This window comes from Oculina patagonica, chromosome 12 (assembly GCF_052425735.1).
Source record: "Oculina patagonica isolate OP01 chromosome 12, crgOcupat, whole genome shotgun sequence".
Classification (NCBI taxonomy): Eukaryota; Metazoa; Cnidaria; class Anthozoa; order Scleractinia; family Oculinidae; genus Oculina; species Oculina patagonica.
The window spans coordinates 27091273-27110131 of NC_135769.1; the positions used below are offsets into that span (position 1 = coordinate 27091273).

The 18859-nt window shown below is 39.9% G+C and overlaps 1 protein-coding gene and 3 non-coding genes across 4 annotated transcripts in view; 1 reads left to right on the top strand and 3 right to left on the bottom strand.

Moving 5' to 3' along the window:
* The window catches only part of LOC144632949 (intraflagellar transport protein 140 homolog), a 32932-nt gene extending 15255 nt beyond the window's left edge, over positions 1-17677 (top strand). Inside the window, exons 13-33 of the mRNA XM_078491704.1 lie at positions 232-359; positions 832-949; positions 1969-2283; positions 2854-2941; positions 3048-3091; positions 4639-4862; positions 5446-5623; positions 5753-5836; positions 6050-6156; positions 6664-6759; positions 7654-7786; positions 8455-8526; positions 8623-8694; positions 9200-9273; positions 11045-11099; positions 11883-12065; positions 12610-12807; positions 13310-13522; positions 14141-14307; positions 14746-14887; positions 16260-17677. Coding sequence (XP_078347830.1) covers positions 232-359; positions 832-949; positions 1969-2283; positions 2854-2941; positions 3048-3091; positions 4639-4862; positions 5446-5623; positions 5753-5836; positions 6050-6156; positions 6664-6759; positions 7654-7786; positions 8455-8526; positions 8623-8694; positions 9200-9273; positions 11045-11099; positions 11883-12065; positions 12610-12807; positions 13310-13522; positions 14141-14307; positions 14746-14887; positions 16260-16484 — 2916 coding nt within the window. The 3' untranslated portion in view covers positions 16485-17677. The remainder of the gene's footprint in view (positions 1-231; positions 360-831; positions 950-1968; positions 2284-2853; positions 2942-3047; positions 3092-4638; positions 4863-5445; positions 5624-5752; positions 5837-6049; positions 6157-6663; positions 6760-7653; positions 7787-8454; positions 8527-8622; positions 8695-9199; positions 9274-11044; positions 11100-11882; positions 12066-12609; positions 12808-13309; positions 13523-14140; positions 14308-14745; positions 14888-16259) is intronic.
* On the bottom strand, positions 9601-9672 carry Trnam-cau (transfer RNA methionine (anticodon CAU)). The gene has a single exon. It is a non-coding gene; the product is annotated as a tRNA-Met (tRNA).
* Trnam-cau (transfer RNA methionine (anticodon CAU)) lies at positions 9928-9999 on the bottom strand. Its single transcript has one exon. It is a non-coding gene; the product is annotated as a tRNA-Met (tRNA).
* Trnam-cau (transfer RNA methionine (anticodon CAU)) lies at positions 10274-10345 on the bottom strand. The gene has a single exon. It is a non-coding gene; the product is annotated as a tRNA-Met (tRNA).
* Positions 17678-18859: the final 1182 nt, after the last annotated feature.

The following is an 18859-nucleotide window of genomic DNA, read 5'->3' on the forward strand; positions in this document are numbered from 1 at the left end:
TAACAATAATAATAACAATTATAATGATAATGATGATGATAACAATAACGATAATCACACCACATTACTGACAGAAGTGAAAACTTGTTTGTAAAAATACTCTTATGATGACCATAAGCATCAAATCTGGGATTTTAAGACTCACTTAACATACTCTCTCTGTCAATTATTTGACTGTGTAGTAGTAGTTTGTTTTATCATGTTTACATGGACTGAATTGCACATCTGCAGGGAACAGTCAAACAGATTTTGCAGTTTTCTGAGGCTGAGGGTGATCCTGTTATGTTAGACGTGTGTGGAAATTTTCTTGTTGCTGGAACATCTTTGGGTTATATCAAGGTGTGGGATTTATCAAGAAGGTAAGAAAAAATGTACATCTATCATACAAATTAAATTCTACAAAACATGACCCTTTCACCTACAATCTTAGACAAAACTATTGAGGTCTACACTTGGCCAAATTTCAGGTGCTATGATTTAATGGTTGACTCAAACTGGGTGTGAGAATTGCAAGGCAGGCCCCTTTTTACACTGGGACTTACCTTATTATAGCAAATTAACAAAATATGTTATTAACGCGAATTTCAAAAATTTGCGTTCATTTTATTTAATAAGTAAGTTACACGTTTGTTATAAGCATCAAACCAGAACTTTTCTTAAATTCGCGTTAGTTTTATTTCGCGTAAATTTTGTTCGCATTGTTAAAATGCTTCGTTTTATTCCTATAATAAGGTATTTTTATGCACTTTGTAAGTGTACCCCATTTTAAGTAGCTATTCCTTGACATTTAAGGAATTCCCCTTGACAGTTCTATACTTTTTGGTTGTATAGGGAAGCTAAACAACACTGCAATCCCAAGTCACTAGAGGAGAGTATAGCAGGGATTGGGAAACTTAAGTCTGTCAGATGCAACTGTAATGGAACCAAAGTTAGCATCATGTGCGATAAGGTAAGATAAAGTATGGAGAAACCCATCACTCATGAATCTTTTCAATGTACACTAGACCATAAATGTTTCTATTGTTACTTTTATTTAATTCCATTCAGAAGCCACTAATTTGGATCCCCAGAGTAACTACTTGTTAGGGTCCACTGCAATGTCTTATGGACTACAACCATTTTATTGCTGTTCCTAAAGAAAGTGTTAACTGAGTAGGAGCCTCTAGGGTACAATACAATACAATACAATACATACTAGTTATGCAACGCTTTAGAGTGGTATACTATGGAATATCCCACGAGTCACTTGTATTTTCTCAGTATACACACGAGCCTTTAGGCGAGTGTGTATGCCAAGAAAATACAAGTGACACGTGGGATATTCCATAGTATACCACGAGAAAGTGTTGTGTAACTATTTTATACCATGTCATAGAAAATACGCTTACTAAATTTCGTCGAGAATACAGTCGCAGCGCACTATGGGAAGGTTGGGTTGAATACCGTCGAATATACAACAGCTTTCCTGTATTCTGATTGGCTGTATTTTCTATGGCATGGTATAAAATACAATACAATACAATACAATACAATCTTTATTTAACGTGGTCAGCAACACTTAGCTAAACAGCTAGTTTTCAGGTGCGCCACGAGATAAAAATAAAAAATGAAAAAATAAAAACTTCTTGGAAGTGTATAAAAATGAATTAAGCTATAATACACCCTTCTAGTACTGAACTCCAGTTTTCAACCCTCCTGAATGGTACGCCAGCTTAACGCAGGCCACCCTTAGACTTCTATCAAGTAACCACTACCACCACTACCAACCACTACTAATTTGCCACTACCTATTTACACACCTGGGTGGAGAAAGTACTGTGAGAGTAAAGTGTCTTGCCCAAGAGTATCTATGTGACAACAATGGCCATATTCTCAACTGTTCTCACAAACACAATATCTTGATCATGACACAACAAACAGTACTGTAATTTCAATGTTGTAAATTATATTTTGCTTTGTTTATTCCAGGCGAACAACTCTCCAGATAGCAGAATTTATGTCTGGGACATAGAGCTTGATGCCTTTCAATCATTTGACTTCGCAACGGGCCATGGTACAGGAGCAGATGAAGGTGATAAAGAAAGCCCTGATATTATGAACAGGGCACAACAGGCAGCAGAAATCGCTGGCAGGAGACCTTTGACTCAGTTCTGGGATCCTACTGAACCCAAGTTGTTAGTCTGTGAGGCTGTGCACATTCCAGGAATGTTACAGGAAGCTTCAAAGAGTAAATCATCTGCAAGAAAACCTGTGAACAAGACTGCTGGGGATGCCACTAGGGAGGTAAGTCTGTAAATTATAAAGGGCTCTCTTATATACCAGTAGTTATGTACTCTAAAGTCTAAAAAGTAAAAGAATCTACCTCCATAGCAAACAGTGAGGATTTCTGATCATTATTAAGGGTAATAAAGTGGTAGTATATGAAGTAGCAAGTGACAACAATAAGGCCACTTTTTTAATGAGTATGTATTCAGTGGCTCATTTAGCTTATTTGCAGAATTGTGTGGCAAACAAGATGGGGATCTGGTAGTGATTCTTCATTATGAAGTGCAACCCCGTATTTTTGTAAGCAGATTATTTTGTGAGATTTCACGCTAAAGAAAACGAGGCGTGATACAAGGGTAAAGTGTGAAACACGAACACGGAGTGGGAGACATTATCACAGTGTGCAAAGTGCGGGACGTGAACGCAAAGTGTGAGTCACAATCGCAAATCACAGGGATGCACGCACGAAGTGCGGACATTTCGCGCGGGTATGACGACAAAGTGCGTGACGCGCGCGCGGGACATGGATCAATTGAAAAATGTGTATTGTATATATTGATGTTTGTATTTTTCTTGACTTGTCAACAGAGTGATGTGATGGTAATATCACTGTTCAGTACTCCAGAAAATGGCATCTTAATACAAGACTTCTTTCCAATCGATTCCGCTTACTTCAGTAAGTTTTGAACTACAGGTCTTTGATAATGTTTAATTTGCTATGTACTAGTCAACAATTTGCAATACACCATGGAAGATATCTAAAAGATGTTTAATTTTTTTAGGTTTACTTGGAGTTCAAGTCCCCTTCTTTTACCTTGTAAAGAAGGTAAGTATTTTTCTCAACGTTTTTCCAAAAAATAGCAAAAGTAAGACAAGATAGGTCGCTTTGTCGTCAAAAATGTTTATGCAATGGTGATAGCCAACTGCACAAACGATGAATACATGAAGGATCATGTCAGTTATGCGCTTTAGTCGCGTACTTAAAGGGGCAGTGTCACTAGAAGTCTTCTAAATTGTTGTGTTAACTTATGCTAGAAACATAAGGGTGCACTCACTGATGATGATGATGATAATCAATTTATATAGCGCATTTTTCATATGAAATGTTCAAATGCGCTGTACATATACTGTATTTTTTTTTTACTACACAAAAGCCAGACCACAACACCGGGAGCTTCCTGCCTTACTCTTTACGAATAGTGTGTGGGTTCTTTAACGTCTCCTGCTATAAGACTGAAGATACAGGAGACGGGACCTAGGGTTTATCGTCCTTTTCCGAGAAGACTAGAATGTCTAACCATTTGCAGATGTAATTACAAAGGCAGCACATTCTCCTCAGTTATTTTAAGATCCTGAGTGTTGGTCCGGTCTGGGGTTCGAACCTACGACCTCTCGCACAGCAGTCCAGCTCTACCAACTGAGCTAACCAGGCGGCGGTAAACTGATTAACAGAATAACCTTTGAACAACAAAAGAAAGGCGTAAATTTATTCCCTTAGATGTAAATAAACCGTAATCAATGGTTTTTATGTGATTTTCTTCCAATTAACACTGTCCAACTAAACTTGAAAAGTCGTGGCGACGTTTTCATGTTTTAGGCCACTTCTTTCGTACCACTCAGTAACCACACCACTGTTTAACAATTTTCATGACTAGTACAGTGCGTTTTAGCAAGGCCAGGCCACTGTTAGTGGTTTTCCAATTAATACCAACACCTTTAACTGGATTTTCAAGAAGCACTAATTGTTGGTGACACAGCCCCTTTAACTGCGACCGTCTTTTATGTGTCAAATCTTTAACCCGCAGTTCAAATATGTGATATTTCATGTATGACAAACAGTAGCTCAGTTGGTTAGAGCACCCAACCGGTATCTGGGAGGCTATGGGTTCGATTCCCGTCGGGGACTCAGAATTTTTCTTTGTCCCATGCTCGAGTCATGTTGAATACTTCATCTTCATTATTTATTACCGAGCTTAAAATTTACCATCTTTATTATTTACTACAAACTTGATGAATTCGACATTGCTGATCCTAGCAGTATGCAGGACGCGTGTCACTTATCAACCTAGTAAAATGGCCCAACTCACAACGAGTCTCACGTAGCTCAGTTGGTTAGAGCGCCCAACATGGGTTCGATTCCCGTCGGGGACTCAGAATTTTTCTTTGTCCCATGCTCAAGTCATGTTGAATACTTCATCTTCATTCAGTTTTGTTGATTATTTGTCAGAGTATATCTAACTCCACGTTTTACTTTCTCCTTTTCCTCTTTCCCGTAAAACGTTACCAGAAGATGTTTGTATGATGAAATTTAGTTTTTTTGTCCGAATGAGCTTTACAACAAAACACGATTGTTTTTCTTTTTCAAACCAACAGAGCAGCGAGTTGGAAGGAAGCCCACCATCTGATCCACCATCATACGCAGCGACTAACATACCCCTTCCTGACAAACACCACATGGTCACTAAACATACCATGAGAGATTTCATTGGACTGGAGAAAGCTGATGTGGAGGCCAGAAAAGCCATGATGAACTTTAGTTATCTTTCCGCCATTGGAAACATGGATGAAGCTTTCAAAGCCATCAAGTTAATCAAAAGGTTTGTCACTGCATAGCTTGAGATTAAGGAATACAGTGGGGGGGTTGTTGGGGTTTGGCAAATATTCGAATACAGAAATATATGAGAAACCAAGGCTGTTTATTATAAGAGTAGGCAAAACTGTATTTTATGGAGTGTTTTGGTTGTGTGTTTGCGTTCACTCAAGGGGGTTGGAGAAGGTAAAAGTCATACCTAGCCTAAAGGAAATCCAGCAAAAAAATGGTTTCATCTTGAAGAACAGTACACGACAAATAACAAGAACTCCTTAGGAAGTCGACTAACGATGGCGAGAATGGAAACGGTTTAAAGTAAACAAGTTTGAAAACTGAAATTCATGTTTTTTAAGTTTAGGTCAGAGTAAGTAACCCTAAAGAAATAATAAATTGAAATTGGAACGATCATGGTTGACATTTGAAAAACTAAAGTCCGATTACGAACAGCAAACTTGAAAAGGTGACGCTAGTTCTTCGATATGATCAAGTCTGTCAGCTTAGTAACAGCCTCACAAAGAAAGGCACAAGGAATAGCTTTTAAGTGCATTGTACATCACGTGCTCTTTCTAACTAGATATTTTTTGTGATAGTGAATCAGTGTGGGAAAACATGGCTCGCATGTGTGTTAAGACCAAGCGGCTGGATGTGGCCACTGTATGTTTGGGTAACATGGGCAACGCTCGAGCTGCTAGAGCGCTGAGAGAAGTTCACAAAGAACCCGAGCTTGACGCGAGAGTGGCTTGTTTAGCTGTACAACTTGGCATGATCGTAAGTACTAATTCTCCTTACTTATTCCCATACATTCCTTTCAATGTTAGTTGGGAGAATTTGGTCTTACATCAAGCAGAAAATCGCAAGAAAAGCTTATTCTATCTTACTGCCTTTCCCCTAAAAAAGGAAGAAGCAGAGAAGCTGTACAAGAACTCTGGACGTTTCGACCTGTTAAACAAGTTTTACCAAGCTTCCAATCAGTGGACTAAGGTCAGTCAACTTGGATTTCGAATTTATAAAATTTGTGTCGTGGTTATGCAGTTTTGCATATTGTTCCTCGGTTGGGGGTTGTAAGTACTTAACTTTTAAGCCTATCGAGACGATTCGATATTCAAAGAAGCTCTTCCCTTTCTCTAGTTCGAGAGACACGTGCATGAACAGCCTCAACGTACTAAGACTGGATTCTAATGTTGTTTTTCACAGGCTATTGAGGTGGCCGAACTCCACGATCGCATTCACTTGAGGACGACTTACTACAACTATGCCAAGCATCTAGAGTCAACGGGAAACATATCGGCAGCCATTGTAAAGTGAGTAGATAAAAAAGTCAACATGGAGTGCATTGTTCCGTTCAGGCTTCGTGTGATGATGATAACTTTATTTCATCTCGGGTTGATGAGGCTGATTACGCCTCATTAGAACTTTTCCTGTTAAATTTTCTTTTGAGTACTAATAACTGTTGTTTAATTTGAATCAGCTCACCTTAGTCCCACTTCCCGCCTCAACATGTCTGGACAGATATATGGAGAGGAATAAGCCACTTATTTTACTGCAGTGTAGCCCTTTGAGAACGTTTTACCCTTGCATAAAGAAACTTGAAGTTTTGTTGAACCATTGTCAGTCACTGATTTCTGCTTGTTTTCCCCTCAGCCAATCAGAAATCTGAACAATCGCACGTGCAATTTCATTGACATGTGTCTAGTTTAATGTGTCCGCTTTTCAGGCTTACTTGGTTTTTGATCTTCTGGCAGTGGGTCAAACGTTTACCAAGATTGGCACGGCTTGTTTTTATTGACATTTGCTTGTTTGCTTTCTAGTTTTGAAAAGGCAGACACGCATCGTTTTGAAGTTCCTAGAATGCTTTTGGAGGAACCTCAGCAGTTAGAAGCTTACATCCTGAAAACAAAGGACAAGTATGTTTTGTTTCATCATCATCATCATCATCATCACTTTGTTTACCCTCGGATTTGAAGAGTAGCTTATACAGCTAATATCTCCGAGCATTTCACAGTACACAGCACAATGGGCAAAGACCAGACCACAACACCGGGAACTCCATGCCCTACTCTTTACGATAAGCGTGTGGGTTCTTTTACGTCCCCTGCTGACCATAACACTGAAGATGCAGGAGACGGGGCCTACGGTTTATCGTCCTTATCCGAGAAGACTAGAATATCTAACCATTTTGCAGATGTTATTGCAAAGGCAGCATATTATCCTCAGTTATTTTAAGACCCTGAGTGTTGGTCCGGTCTGGGAATCGAACCCGAGACCTCCCGCAGTGTAGTCCGTCGCTCTACCAACTGAGCTAACCGGTCGGCGGTTTCTGTTCTGTTGGTCACTGTTTCTGTTGTTGTTAAGGATTGAATTTTGGCCATTTTCTTTCGTGTGTTCTCGGAAAACGTAAAATTAAATCGTACTAGAACTTAAAATATTTAAAAAACATTTTATAGGTACCGTATTGTACAATCTCCTCGAACAGTTCTTTGTTTGTCTTTATAACGTATTCACTCTGGACAGCAAATCTTCATTATAAAACACTCGACGAAATTTCGATTCTCATCCAATCAAAAATAGCGCGAACACTGGGAAACACTTCCAAATTTGGCGCATCGGAAACGCCTTGTCGCCAAGCAACATCTTTTCCAAACCGCGGCTCAGTAAATTGTCGTCGAGACGGAATTTCCTTTTGGGCCAAGCAGTAAAAAACAGTTTAGTTTAAAAAGCGATATTTTCGACAGCCATTTAGAAGAGGGTTAAAATATCGCTACTCACTCGGTGTGTGCATTACATGTTTTTCTTCTCAGGGAGTTACGCAAATGGTGGGCGCAGTACATGGAGAGCACAAGCGAGATGGAAACAGCCCTGCAGTTTTACGAAGCTGCGCGTGATAACCTGTCACTGGTCAGAGTCTACTGCTACTGCGGCAACTTAGAAAAGGTATATTTCATCGTGCGCTTTCCTAAAGACTTAAAAGCAGTTGTGTGTTTGCGTTGGTTTAAGGGAACGGTTATCAGTTGGCTGTCGGAAGGTGTTTTTTACAGAGCTCTATGATTGGCTCACAAAGCACGTGCTGTTTGCTGAAAATTAACCAATCAGAGCAGACGCGCTGTTTTATTTTAACCAATCAGAAGCAAGCCCAAACCAATTCCGACTTGGTTTTGAGCGTTTTCCCGCGCTTAACGCGACCAAAGCCAACTTACTGCAATAACAAGTTTCGAAAATTTGTACAATTTTCAAAGTTACTACAGGTTGTGAAATTCATGCTCGGAAAATTCGTCATTAGCTAATCGGAGCAATTTAATTCTTCTAGCGCGCGCCATCTTTACTTCAACTGCCAGAAATCTCCGTGCGCTTGACGTCATAATCAAAAAAACGGTCTGTTACTATGGATTTGCATTTTCGATGCTCAGATGAAAACCGCACTTACTTTGAGTTTTTGTTGTAAAGTGAGTCAACGTGCACAATTTTTCCTGCGCTTAATCCCGGCCTAACAAGTAAGGACTGGTTTGTTACGCTATTTACACGAGAAGTTGCGGGCTTGTATTTATGTACTTAGTGTCTTTGGTTAGAAGAGTTGACACTTAAGCATAGTCGTTCCTTCACAGGCAGCAGAAATCTGCAACGAAACAGGCGACAGAGCAGCTTCATACCATCTGGCAAGACAATTTGAGAACCAGGTTAGTGTGAGCTCTGAAGCCCAGAGGTGTTTGGGTATTCTGACATAAATATCAGGAAAGTTATTTGCTAATTAAATTATTTTCTTTTACTTTTAGGAGAAAATTAGAGAGGCTATCCATTTCTACACGCGAGCTCAATGCTACAGCAACGCGATACGACTCGCCAAGGTATGATACCGCAATCGACGTTGTGCTTTCCGTTTTCAGTCTTTTCAAAACTAAATGCTGCATTTTGCGTTCAGTATAACGGCAATGTTTGACGAAAATCCAAGGGACACTAAGACAAGTTGTTTAAACGACCTTCAACGAAAAGGATAAGGAAAAAGAGTCCTAATTTTTAAGGACTTTCTAACAGGTCCCCTTCCCATTTTACAATTCTGGACCGTGTAAAAGCAGACAGCTTCGTTTCTGTGTAGCAGAACATTGCAAGGACAACTTCAACTTGTTATTCTTCCAAACAAACCCTGGAAACAAGCAAAATAAATATAGAAACGAAAGTCTTCTAAAAACAAGTTTGTTGAGGTCGTCGTCAGTTTGAAATTTTATTTTTTTTCCTGTGCTGATTAAATAGTGTAAATTCCATACGTTTGGGGACTGCTGTCCCTTCTTCAGTGGAAATAGCCGTCAATAAATTTTACTGTCGAGTTGGCTGACATTTCTTTTTATTTTCCAGGAACACGGATTGGACAATGAGCTAATGAATCTCGCGCTACTCAGCTCTCCACAAGATATGCTGGATGTTGCAAAGTTAGTCAACAAACCATTTTATATCTCAACCCGTTTTCCACATTTACTTTTATTAGCTAAATTTGTCTTGTTTCAGACTGGTAATTATTTTAATAAAAAACATTACGAAATAAATGTATTTGACCAGAAAATTTCGCAAAAGATATCGGAGATACCGTTTGTTTAAAAGAGGTGTTTGAGGTTCATGTTATGGAGTTCTGTCTTTCTGCATTTCTTTAGTAATAGTTCCTTCGTAGAGGGCAGCCGCTCACCAGAGAATTGCAATTTTTTGTTTAACGTATTTTTAAAGGCAAAATTAGAAGAAGAAAAAAGTTGCAAAAAAATTTCTAGCAGAGCGAGGTTTTGATCCTCGGACCTCTGGGTTATGGGCCCAGCACGCTTCCGCTGCGCCACTCTGCTTCCAATGCAATTATGGTGTAAATGTCAGTCATTTAAAAAGTCGTTCTGATAAAGAAATTTCACGCAGTTGCATCAGCCTCGAAGTTCTAAATATTGCGAGACTAGACAACTTAGTATTTTATACCTCAACTCTTTTTAATTCTTTAATCAGTCATTTTCGCTCTAGATTATGATCGTTTCACTCGTCAAATATTTTGTTTTACGCAAGTCAAACAAAACAAAAAAAAAAAAGAGAAAATCTTAGTAAAAAAGTTCTAGCAGAGCGAGGTTTTGATCCTCGGACCTCTGGGTTATGGGCCCAGCACGCTTCCGCTGCGCCACTCTGCTACCGATGCAATTGAAGTGTTAATTTTACTTAGTTAAAACTTCGTTCTGATGAAGAAATTTCACGCTTTTGCATCAGCCTCGAAGTTCTAAATATTGCGAGACTAGACAACTTAGTATTTTATACCTCAACTCTTTTTAATTCTTTTAATCAGTTCTCTGTGCAAAACAGTCATTTTCGCTCTAGTTTATGATCGTTTCACTCGTCAAATATTTTGTTTTACGCAAGTCACAAACAAAACAAAACAAAAGAGAAAATCTTAGTAAAAAAAAGTTCTAGCAGAGCGAGGTTTTGATCCTCGGACCTCTGGGTTATGGGCCCAGCACGCTTCCGCTGCGCCACTCTGCTACCGATGCAATTGAAGTGTTAATTTTACTTATTTAAAACTTCGTTCTGATGAAAAAATGCTTTTTATTGCATCATCCACGAGTATTAACCCGTGTTCGCATAAATTACGCGTTAACTTAACTTAATTATCAGGTGAATTGTTTAGCAGGACAATTTATTTTGAGCCCAGTTGGATTTACATAATAATTAAAACTGTTTTCATTCATCTTTTTCTATGTGTGGGCCGAGGAGCTAAAAAAATAATTCCAAGTTAAAAATCGCGGCCCAACTGAAGTTTGTTATCGAGAGGTTCATAATTATCATGTAAATTTTTTAGCAAGATAATTATACAAACAGTTGGAAACGTGAAGCTGGCCACGGAGCACAACAATATTCAACATGTTCAACTTTTTATAATCGAAAGAGTTCATAAACAGTTAGAGTTTTTGCCTGGCGATGTCTTATTGTCTCGTTTAAATTAAACTGCAGTTTTATACGTGCCATCTTTGTCTTTAAGACACGTTGCATTATTTGACAGAAGCTTTTAGATCGTGCAAATATAGTCAAGGACCTTCTAGTTATTACCTGATATAGTTTTTTTCTGCGAACACAGGCGATTTCTGCGTGTTGAAACAAGAGGCGGAGATCCGTCTGTGTCTGCAAGCTAATGTATAATTGTTTGCTAAGTTCATTGGTTTTGTTTGCCATATTCACTCGCAGGTATTATGAAAATCATCCTAACATGCAGGACAAGGCGGTCATGCTTTATCACAAGGTGCAGTATTGTTTTTAAAATATTTTTTTTTATCTTTCGCAAGCGTGATCAATTAACGTCTTATTTTCGCAGAAAAGCAGAGAGGCATTGGGAATAAATAAAACAATCGAATAATGAATATTGATTTGACGTTGCAGATGGTAGCCTGCATAGCCGTTCACCGCTATCATTTTGCCATTGTTTGACACAATTACTAAAAGAGCGTTACAAAAAAGGTGCTTTCTCTTTCACCTCTCTCAAGAACATTTTTAACAGCACAAAAACTCAGCACAATTTGTCAATTATTTAAGAAATTTAATTCTCTTCACAAAAAGGAAAACGAAGGAAAAGATTTGTTACTGTTATTGTTTCTACTTGTGTATCACTTTTCTCAATTGCGATTTTTGGAAAAAATTTACTCTGTAGAAGTACCCGTAACCTGCAGAACAGGCGGTTTATTTTGCGTATTATTTTTGCCCCGTGCTTCTCTCTCGCCCTGTCCATGTTTTACAAATCCACCTTTTACAAATCCATGTTTTACAAATCCACCTTTTAAAAATCCAGTCCATGTTTTACAAATCCACTCCATTTCACTCCACTCCATGTTTTACAATATGCCCGCCCTGACGCGACCCGCAAAATACGCAAAATGAACCGCCTGTTTTGCAGGCTAAAGTACCCGAAGAGTTTTCGCGGTCAGGTTACATGTTGCTTAGCAAAACCGCGACCGAAATTTCGGGCTCAGTTAATTTTCTGAGACTGGTTTGGAGTTAACGCGCACTTATTATTTGTAAAATCTTTCAGGGTGGAAATGTCACCAAGGCACTGGATCTGTGCTTTGCAACGCAGCAGTTTGCGGCTCTTCAAGTTATCGCCGAGGACCTCGACGAGAACACCGACCCACAAATGTTGGATAAATGTTCCAAGTTCTTTTTAGAACATGAACAGTACGATAAAGCTGTGGAGCTTTTGGTTGTTGGAAAACAGGTAAAACTTCGCGTGTCCTATATTTCGCGAGTATTTCAAAATCGCGAAAATCGCGAAATTTAGTAATCGCGAAATTAAGCGAGAATAAGGTAAACGTTTTTTGCCCTTTGTATAGTAACGCGTAACGCGTCACACGTGCAGAAATTTGGCGTGACAACCGAAATAACAGCTACAAAAAAGAATATATAAATAAATTCATTCTAATCATTCAGAGTTCCTTATTATGGTATTTCAAAAATTCTTGGCGTCGAAGGCGGCATATAAACGGTCTATAGTCTGTATTTTTTATCGCAAAACCTCGCTTTCTTGTTTCCAAAAGATGTGATAAAATATCAACTGTTTTTCACATACAGGTCAGACTCCAACCTTCAAGGGAATTCGAAAGAAGCTGGAAGAAGTTCGAATTATCGGGGGTTTGAGTTATCGAGGATTAGATTAGTAAGAATATGACCTAAAGGGGAATTAAAAAAGGTTCGAGTTATTGAGGGTTCGAGTTGTCGGGATTCAACTGTATATATTTTCACTTTTGCCTTGTTTTTGTTAGTTCGCGGAGGCGTTGGAACTTTGCATGGGTCATAACGTAACCATCACGGAGGAGTTAGCGGAGAAGATGACCCTCCCTAAGGGCACTGATCCTGAGTTCCGAAACAAGCTCCTGGAAAGAATAGCTGACTGCTGTATGCAACAGAGATCGTATCATTTGGCCACCAAGAAATACACACAAGCAGGAAACAAAATCAAGGTACGTGATTTGTCTAATTTACGGGATCTCAGTTGTGGTATCTGATGTTCGAGACGAGTCGTTCGAACGTTCGACCATTATATTCTATTGAACGCAAATTAATTTATTACAAACAATTTTGGAGGTTAAAAGGTTGAAATTGTCAACTTCTCATCGTCTTAATGTACTGAACTTTCAAGCCGATCTCTTGAGATAATCGTGATTTGTGCGCTGTATAAACTAAGGACCATTCAATTAATGATATAGCCAGAAAGAAGAATGTTCATGTTTACAGAAGACTAGAAACTGCTTGTTGGAAAGCGGGGAGTCCTGGAAAAATAATGATTTTTTTCTGACTTTTCTACAAACTGCTTGTTTATAACTAGAGTTTATTCCTTCCTCTACTTTAGCCTTTTTAAATTTCGCAATTCTGATCAAAATCTAATAATTTCTCGCCAAATTTTAAGGAAATGAAGAGAATTTTATATTTTGCCTTTGGACTTGACTTGTGTTCTCTTTACAGGCAATGAAATCTCTCCTGAAATCTGGCGACACGGAGAAAATCATCTTCTTCGCCGGCGTGTCCAGACAGAAGGAGATCTACGTGATGGCGGCTAACTACCTTCAGTCTCTTGACTGGCGGAAAGATCCAGAGATTATGAAGAACATCATCGCTTTCTACACCAAGGGCCGAGCGCTTGACTCGCTAGCTACCTTCTACGATGCTTGTGCACAGGTATGTTGGTGTAGTGATTATCACGGCAATTTTGTGATTTGGAAATAATAAAAAATGTGAAAATAAATTTATCTCCTCCCATCTGTTACATGCTTTCCCGCGCTGGCCACTGGTTAGATGTTCTTCCACGCTTGCCGCCAGTTAGATGTTTCCCCGCGCTTGCCGCCAGTTACTCATTTTCCCGCGGTTACCGCCGGTACATTTTTTCCCGCGGTTGCTGCCGGTAATATGTTTTTACGCGCTTGCCGCCGGTGACATGTTTTTCACGCGCTTGCCTTTGGTTACATTTTTACCGCGCTTGCTGCCAGCTACTTTTTTTCCCGTGCTTACCGCCGATACATTTTTTTCCCGCGCTTGCCGCCGGCAACATGTTTTTCCGCGCTTGTAACCGATTTTACGTCTAACCACTCAGCGTCGGATTCATATTGGCCCACAATTGCCGCCGGCTACGTGCTTGCCGCGGTTGGCACTGGCTACATGCTTTCACTTCGAGCTCTGATTGTTAATTTTTTCTCTCCCTTCTTGTGATGGCTCTATAATTTTTTTTTGGTTTTGCTAATACAGCAGTCATAGAAATCCAACCTATTCATTATTTTAAAATTTTCTTCTTTCCTCTAGGTGGAAATTGATGAATATCAAAACTATGACAAAGCTCTCGGGGCGCTAACAGAGGCGTACAAATGTATGGCGAAAGCCAAGACGAAAAACCCCACCGATCAAGAAGAGAAGGTAGCCTTCCTTAAACAGAGAATAGGTTTCCTGAAGAAATTCGTTCAGGCGAGAAGGTAAGAATGAATCACCACAACTTCTCCATTTAACACTCTCTATCTATATCTTCTTTTTTTCCAATCTTTTCCTTTTTTAATTAATTATTTAATAATTATTTTTTTATACTTATTACCAATTTTTTTTCATTTTGTAAAATATTAATGGGGTGAATAAATAATGTTGTTGTTGTAAGTTGTTTTGTTGTCTTCCAAAATCATGTTTATAGACGATAGTTTTGGACAAAACAGTGTTCACTTAAAAGAACACCGAGACTATTTTGGCCTTTTCGCTACGAAATATGTTAAAACATAGTAAATGGTTCAAAGGAGAGGAGGTAAAAGTGCTGATTTATTCTTTAATGTTGAATTTCGCAAACTCAGTCAATTGTCCGATTGAAAGCTATTTGCTTCCCCTAATGGGCATCCTGAGCATTAACCCTGATTTTGGTTGCGTAGAACATACGAGGAGGACCCAGACGAGGCGATCAAACAATGTCACATTCTCCTTGAGGAACCAGATCTTGAGACAGCTGTGCGTGTGGGAGACGTGTATGGAATCATTATAGAACACTACGCACGACAGCAGAACTACACTAAAGTAAGTGCCTAGTGAGCTAAAAAATAATTAAATAGGCTCATTAAAAAGCTCAGCCGACTTTTCTGGCCTGTACACTTTCAGAATTACCCCATCTTGCTTTGTAGTGAAATTTCAGCTGATGATAAGCTCTTTTAGTTGGTGATATTAAATAGCCCGTAGCCGGCCCAAAGCTATATTACTGAATCGAAAGGTAACGCGAGTTCTGATTGAAGGTCCCTGGTTCAAATCGTCCACCCTAGTACCCTGTCTTTTTTTTTTTTTTTGTCCAGTCCTATCCCCCACCCGGGGGCAAGGAACTAAGAGAGTACCCTGTCTTTTTTTTTTTGTCCAGTCCTATCCTCCACCCGGGGGCAAGGAACTAAGAGAGTACCCTGTCTTTTTTTTTTGTCCAGTCCTATCCCCCACCCGGGGGCAAGGAACTAAGAGAGTACCCTGTCTTTTTTTTTTTGTCCAGTCCTATCCTCCACCCGGGGGCAAGGAACTAAGAGAGTACCCTGTCTTTTTTTTTGTCCGGCCCTATCCCCCACCCGGGGGCAAGGAACTAAGAGAGTACCCTGTCTTTTTTTTTTGTCTGGAACTAAGAGAATACCCTGTCTTTTACTGATTTGTTCTTGGTAGTCCTGAGTTCCAGCCTTCGATCACGCTGTGCATGAACTATCTGGTCTGCCACAAGTTTGGAATTTTTAAATTTGTTTCTTCACTGACAGCGTCCTCGATTAGCACGACAGTGCTAAATACACTGACACTTCAATGAAATCAGTTTTTTTTTTAATGCGTGTCATGCACTGAAGGATAAGAATTAACCACTTAGTGTGAATAACCAATTTTATTATATGGCTACAATAGTACGCGCGCTCTGATTGGCTGCTGAGCGGGCATTATTTTCTTGTAATGACCGGGCATTATGAAAATTGTTCTCGGCTCGACGGTTTTTTGAGTTGTGAGTAAAAGCTACTAGCGAGGGGGCAAAAAAAAAATGCCGACAATATATAACTATCTTTTCAATAACTGAAAGAAAAATATAAGCATACCGATACTTCTTTAGTATGAGCGACGAAGAGAGCCACAGAGAGCGAAAGCGAGTTTTACCTCCAGTGTTTTTTCCCTTGATTATACTCTTTTTTTGAATAGTGCTTAAAAGCCATATAATAAATAACTTATTAACCTCGTCCGTTCGGCCATTACAGGGGAATCTCAGACCTCGACCTTGAGGTGTTGACCTCGCTGTCGCTCGGTCAATACATCAAGGCCTCGGTCTGAGATTCCCCTGTAATGACCTCACTCTCGGTTAATAAGTAGTATATCCACTAAGACCTGTCTTCGATTTTCTTTAGAAACTATTAATTACCTACTGAATGTTCCCTTTCTGTAGGCTTATTCTGTGATGGAAGAAATGAGGCGGCGAGTGCCTAACGTCAACATGGCTTACTACGTGAACATGAAAACGATAGAGGCGACCCACAAGGCGGTGGGAGCCCCACTGATGCGGGGAATGGGCGCCGAGCGGGAAATCCGCGGGGAACTGGACGAAGATGAAGGAGAAGAGGTGGAGGAGGAGGTGGAAGAGGATCTAATGAATGGACATGATGATTACTAGGTACCAGGGAGGGACGAGTGGAGAAGAGAGGGACTGGACTCTTTTGAAAATGACTGCGGTTTCGGCGACGGATTTGTAGGTTTAGTAATGGCTGACGGCGACATTTAATGAAGTGCGAAGTGGCCAGTTAGGACAATACAGAGGTGATGATGGTGTTATAAGAAATCAAAGCGATGGGCTCGCCTGTTGTCAGTAAAACTGGTTATTACATAGCACAGTGATTAGCTGCCCTATTCGGTGTGAACAGACCAATTTCTTTGGATGTTCCTAGTTAACTCTGAAGATGAATTTGTAGCATGGTTGAGATCACGGTGGAAAGGTAGTTTGCAAGGGTGACGCCACGACGAGTCGTGATACTGTAGAATGGCGCAGTATGGAATTAATGACAAGAAAAACGAAAGGAAGTAGACTCCAACTGTTTTAGTGCAGCTTTGAGCTCGGAGGAACTTTTGTGGTCATTCGACAAAACTATGGGGTCTCAGTCTCTCATGGCGGAGATTATTGCTTCTGGAAACAGTGAACAGATCACCGTTGTTCCCATAAACTACAGGGAGAGAAGAAATTAGGATGTCGAATTAGGGAAAGAGGTCGAGAGAACGGTAGATACTTTATGAATGTTTGCGCAAAATTGTACAAATTTACATACATTAACATAATTCATTCCCATTTTCTAATACGGAAAACAACTGTGGGAATCTAGATTTGACTGAGCCCGTATTTTTCAGCGGGATGTTGCTAAGTAACTTGGCGTATGCTTGCAACGACACTGACGTAATAATGATCGTGATCTCGGGGTTTTTTCTGATTGGACAAGGAGACTCGGAAATCTTCGGGTACGTGTACGAACGCTTGTGTTCTCGACTGCTTCGTAGATGTGCAATGTGTACAAGTTCTACAGTTGGATTCCATTTTCCTTTTCACAAATTCTTTAAGCGTGACATTTGTACGGGGGGGGGGGGGGTGGGGGATTTAGGACCACGTTCTTCTGCAAAGGCCTTCAATTTTTTCTCTTACTGTGAAGTAAATCCACCCACAAACCCTTAGAAAATTTAATTCTCGCATCCTGAAACGCGAAACACCTTGCTGGTAACGGCAAACGGCAGGCAAGAAATTAACCGTGGGATATTTGCTTAATCTTTGTATTGGTGTAGTTGTTAGCTGTGTTACGAAACGAACAGGATCCAGGAAAAGCTTATGTGCTTTGTAGTTGTGGATGCGTATGACCTTTATAAAACAGATCATCGATGAAAGGTTTATTTTCACAGCACAATCTCGTGCATTGAGTATATTCCTTTTTCTATGTTGAACTTTTCAAAAGTTGCTCGTAGGAAAAACAATATACTCCGTGTGTACGACTCTGTGCAGCCTATACAAGTCCCTGGGCTTCTTGGCTGTAGGGATTCTGGACCTAGGCTTTGCGCGGCCACCAAAATAAGAGAGAGACAAGGCTGTATTTTATGAAGGGCACGGAATCTAGCGTCTGATATAACGGGTACTTAAGCGCACAGGTCGCGAAAATTAAGGTAAGGTTTACCGAAAAGAACAGTCTTTCTATTTCAATTCCACCAAAAGTACAGTACGAAATGTTTGGAGACGATTAAGGAAAATTTCTTTGTTAAAATCAGCACAAGATTTATAAGCTTTGCCTTGAAATGGTGGTATGTTTTTTCCTACGTAACGGTATAAAATAAGACTTTGCCAGTTTTAAAGTATGTAATCCGTTGTAAATACTGATAAATATAGCCAGCCATAAAGTTATTTACAAGCGTTCATTTTTTCCACTTGTAAAATCAATGGAATGATTTTATTTATTCCTCAACATCATGCAACGTTTGTTCATGTAAATATGTTTAAAGTAATATAATTAAATGTTAATAAACTTTCAATTTCTAAATTGTTTGGTGGTGGTTTTTGAAGAGACGGATAAGGCTGTGAAGTCCTGGCCATACGGCAACGCAAGTGGACGCAAGTTTTCAACTCTAGTCTCCGTTTGGCCAGGACTTGCGTGCACTTGCGTCGAGATTTATTTTGTGCTCAAGTCAACGCAAGTTCTCGACACCGTTTGGCTTCCGCCCAACGCACGGTAACACAAGTCTTGCTGTTTGCTTCAATTACTGAATTGCAGCGCGTACAGTGGCATTGAAATGGCTTTTCTGACAACTTGCGAGTCCGTTTGGCCACCCAACTTAGTCTGTACGCAAGTTCAACTTGCGACTACTTGCGTTACCATTTGGCCAGGGTTTAATGTCTTTTCCCGCATTTCTGCGACAGTGCTTCATTTTAGCGAAAAGGTATATACTTCAACCAATAACCAGACGCCTGCAGGGAATCATGGTAGTTGTATTCAGCAAAACATGCGCGAGACTTGGCAACGA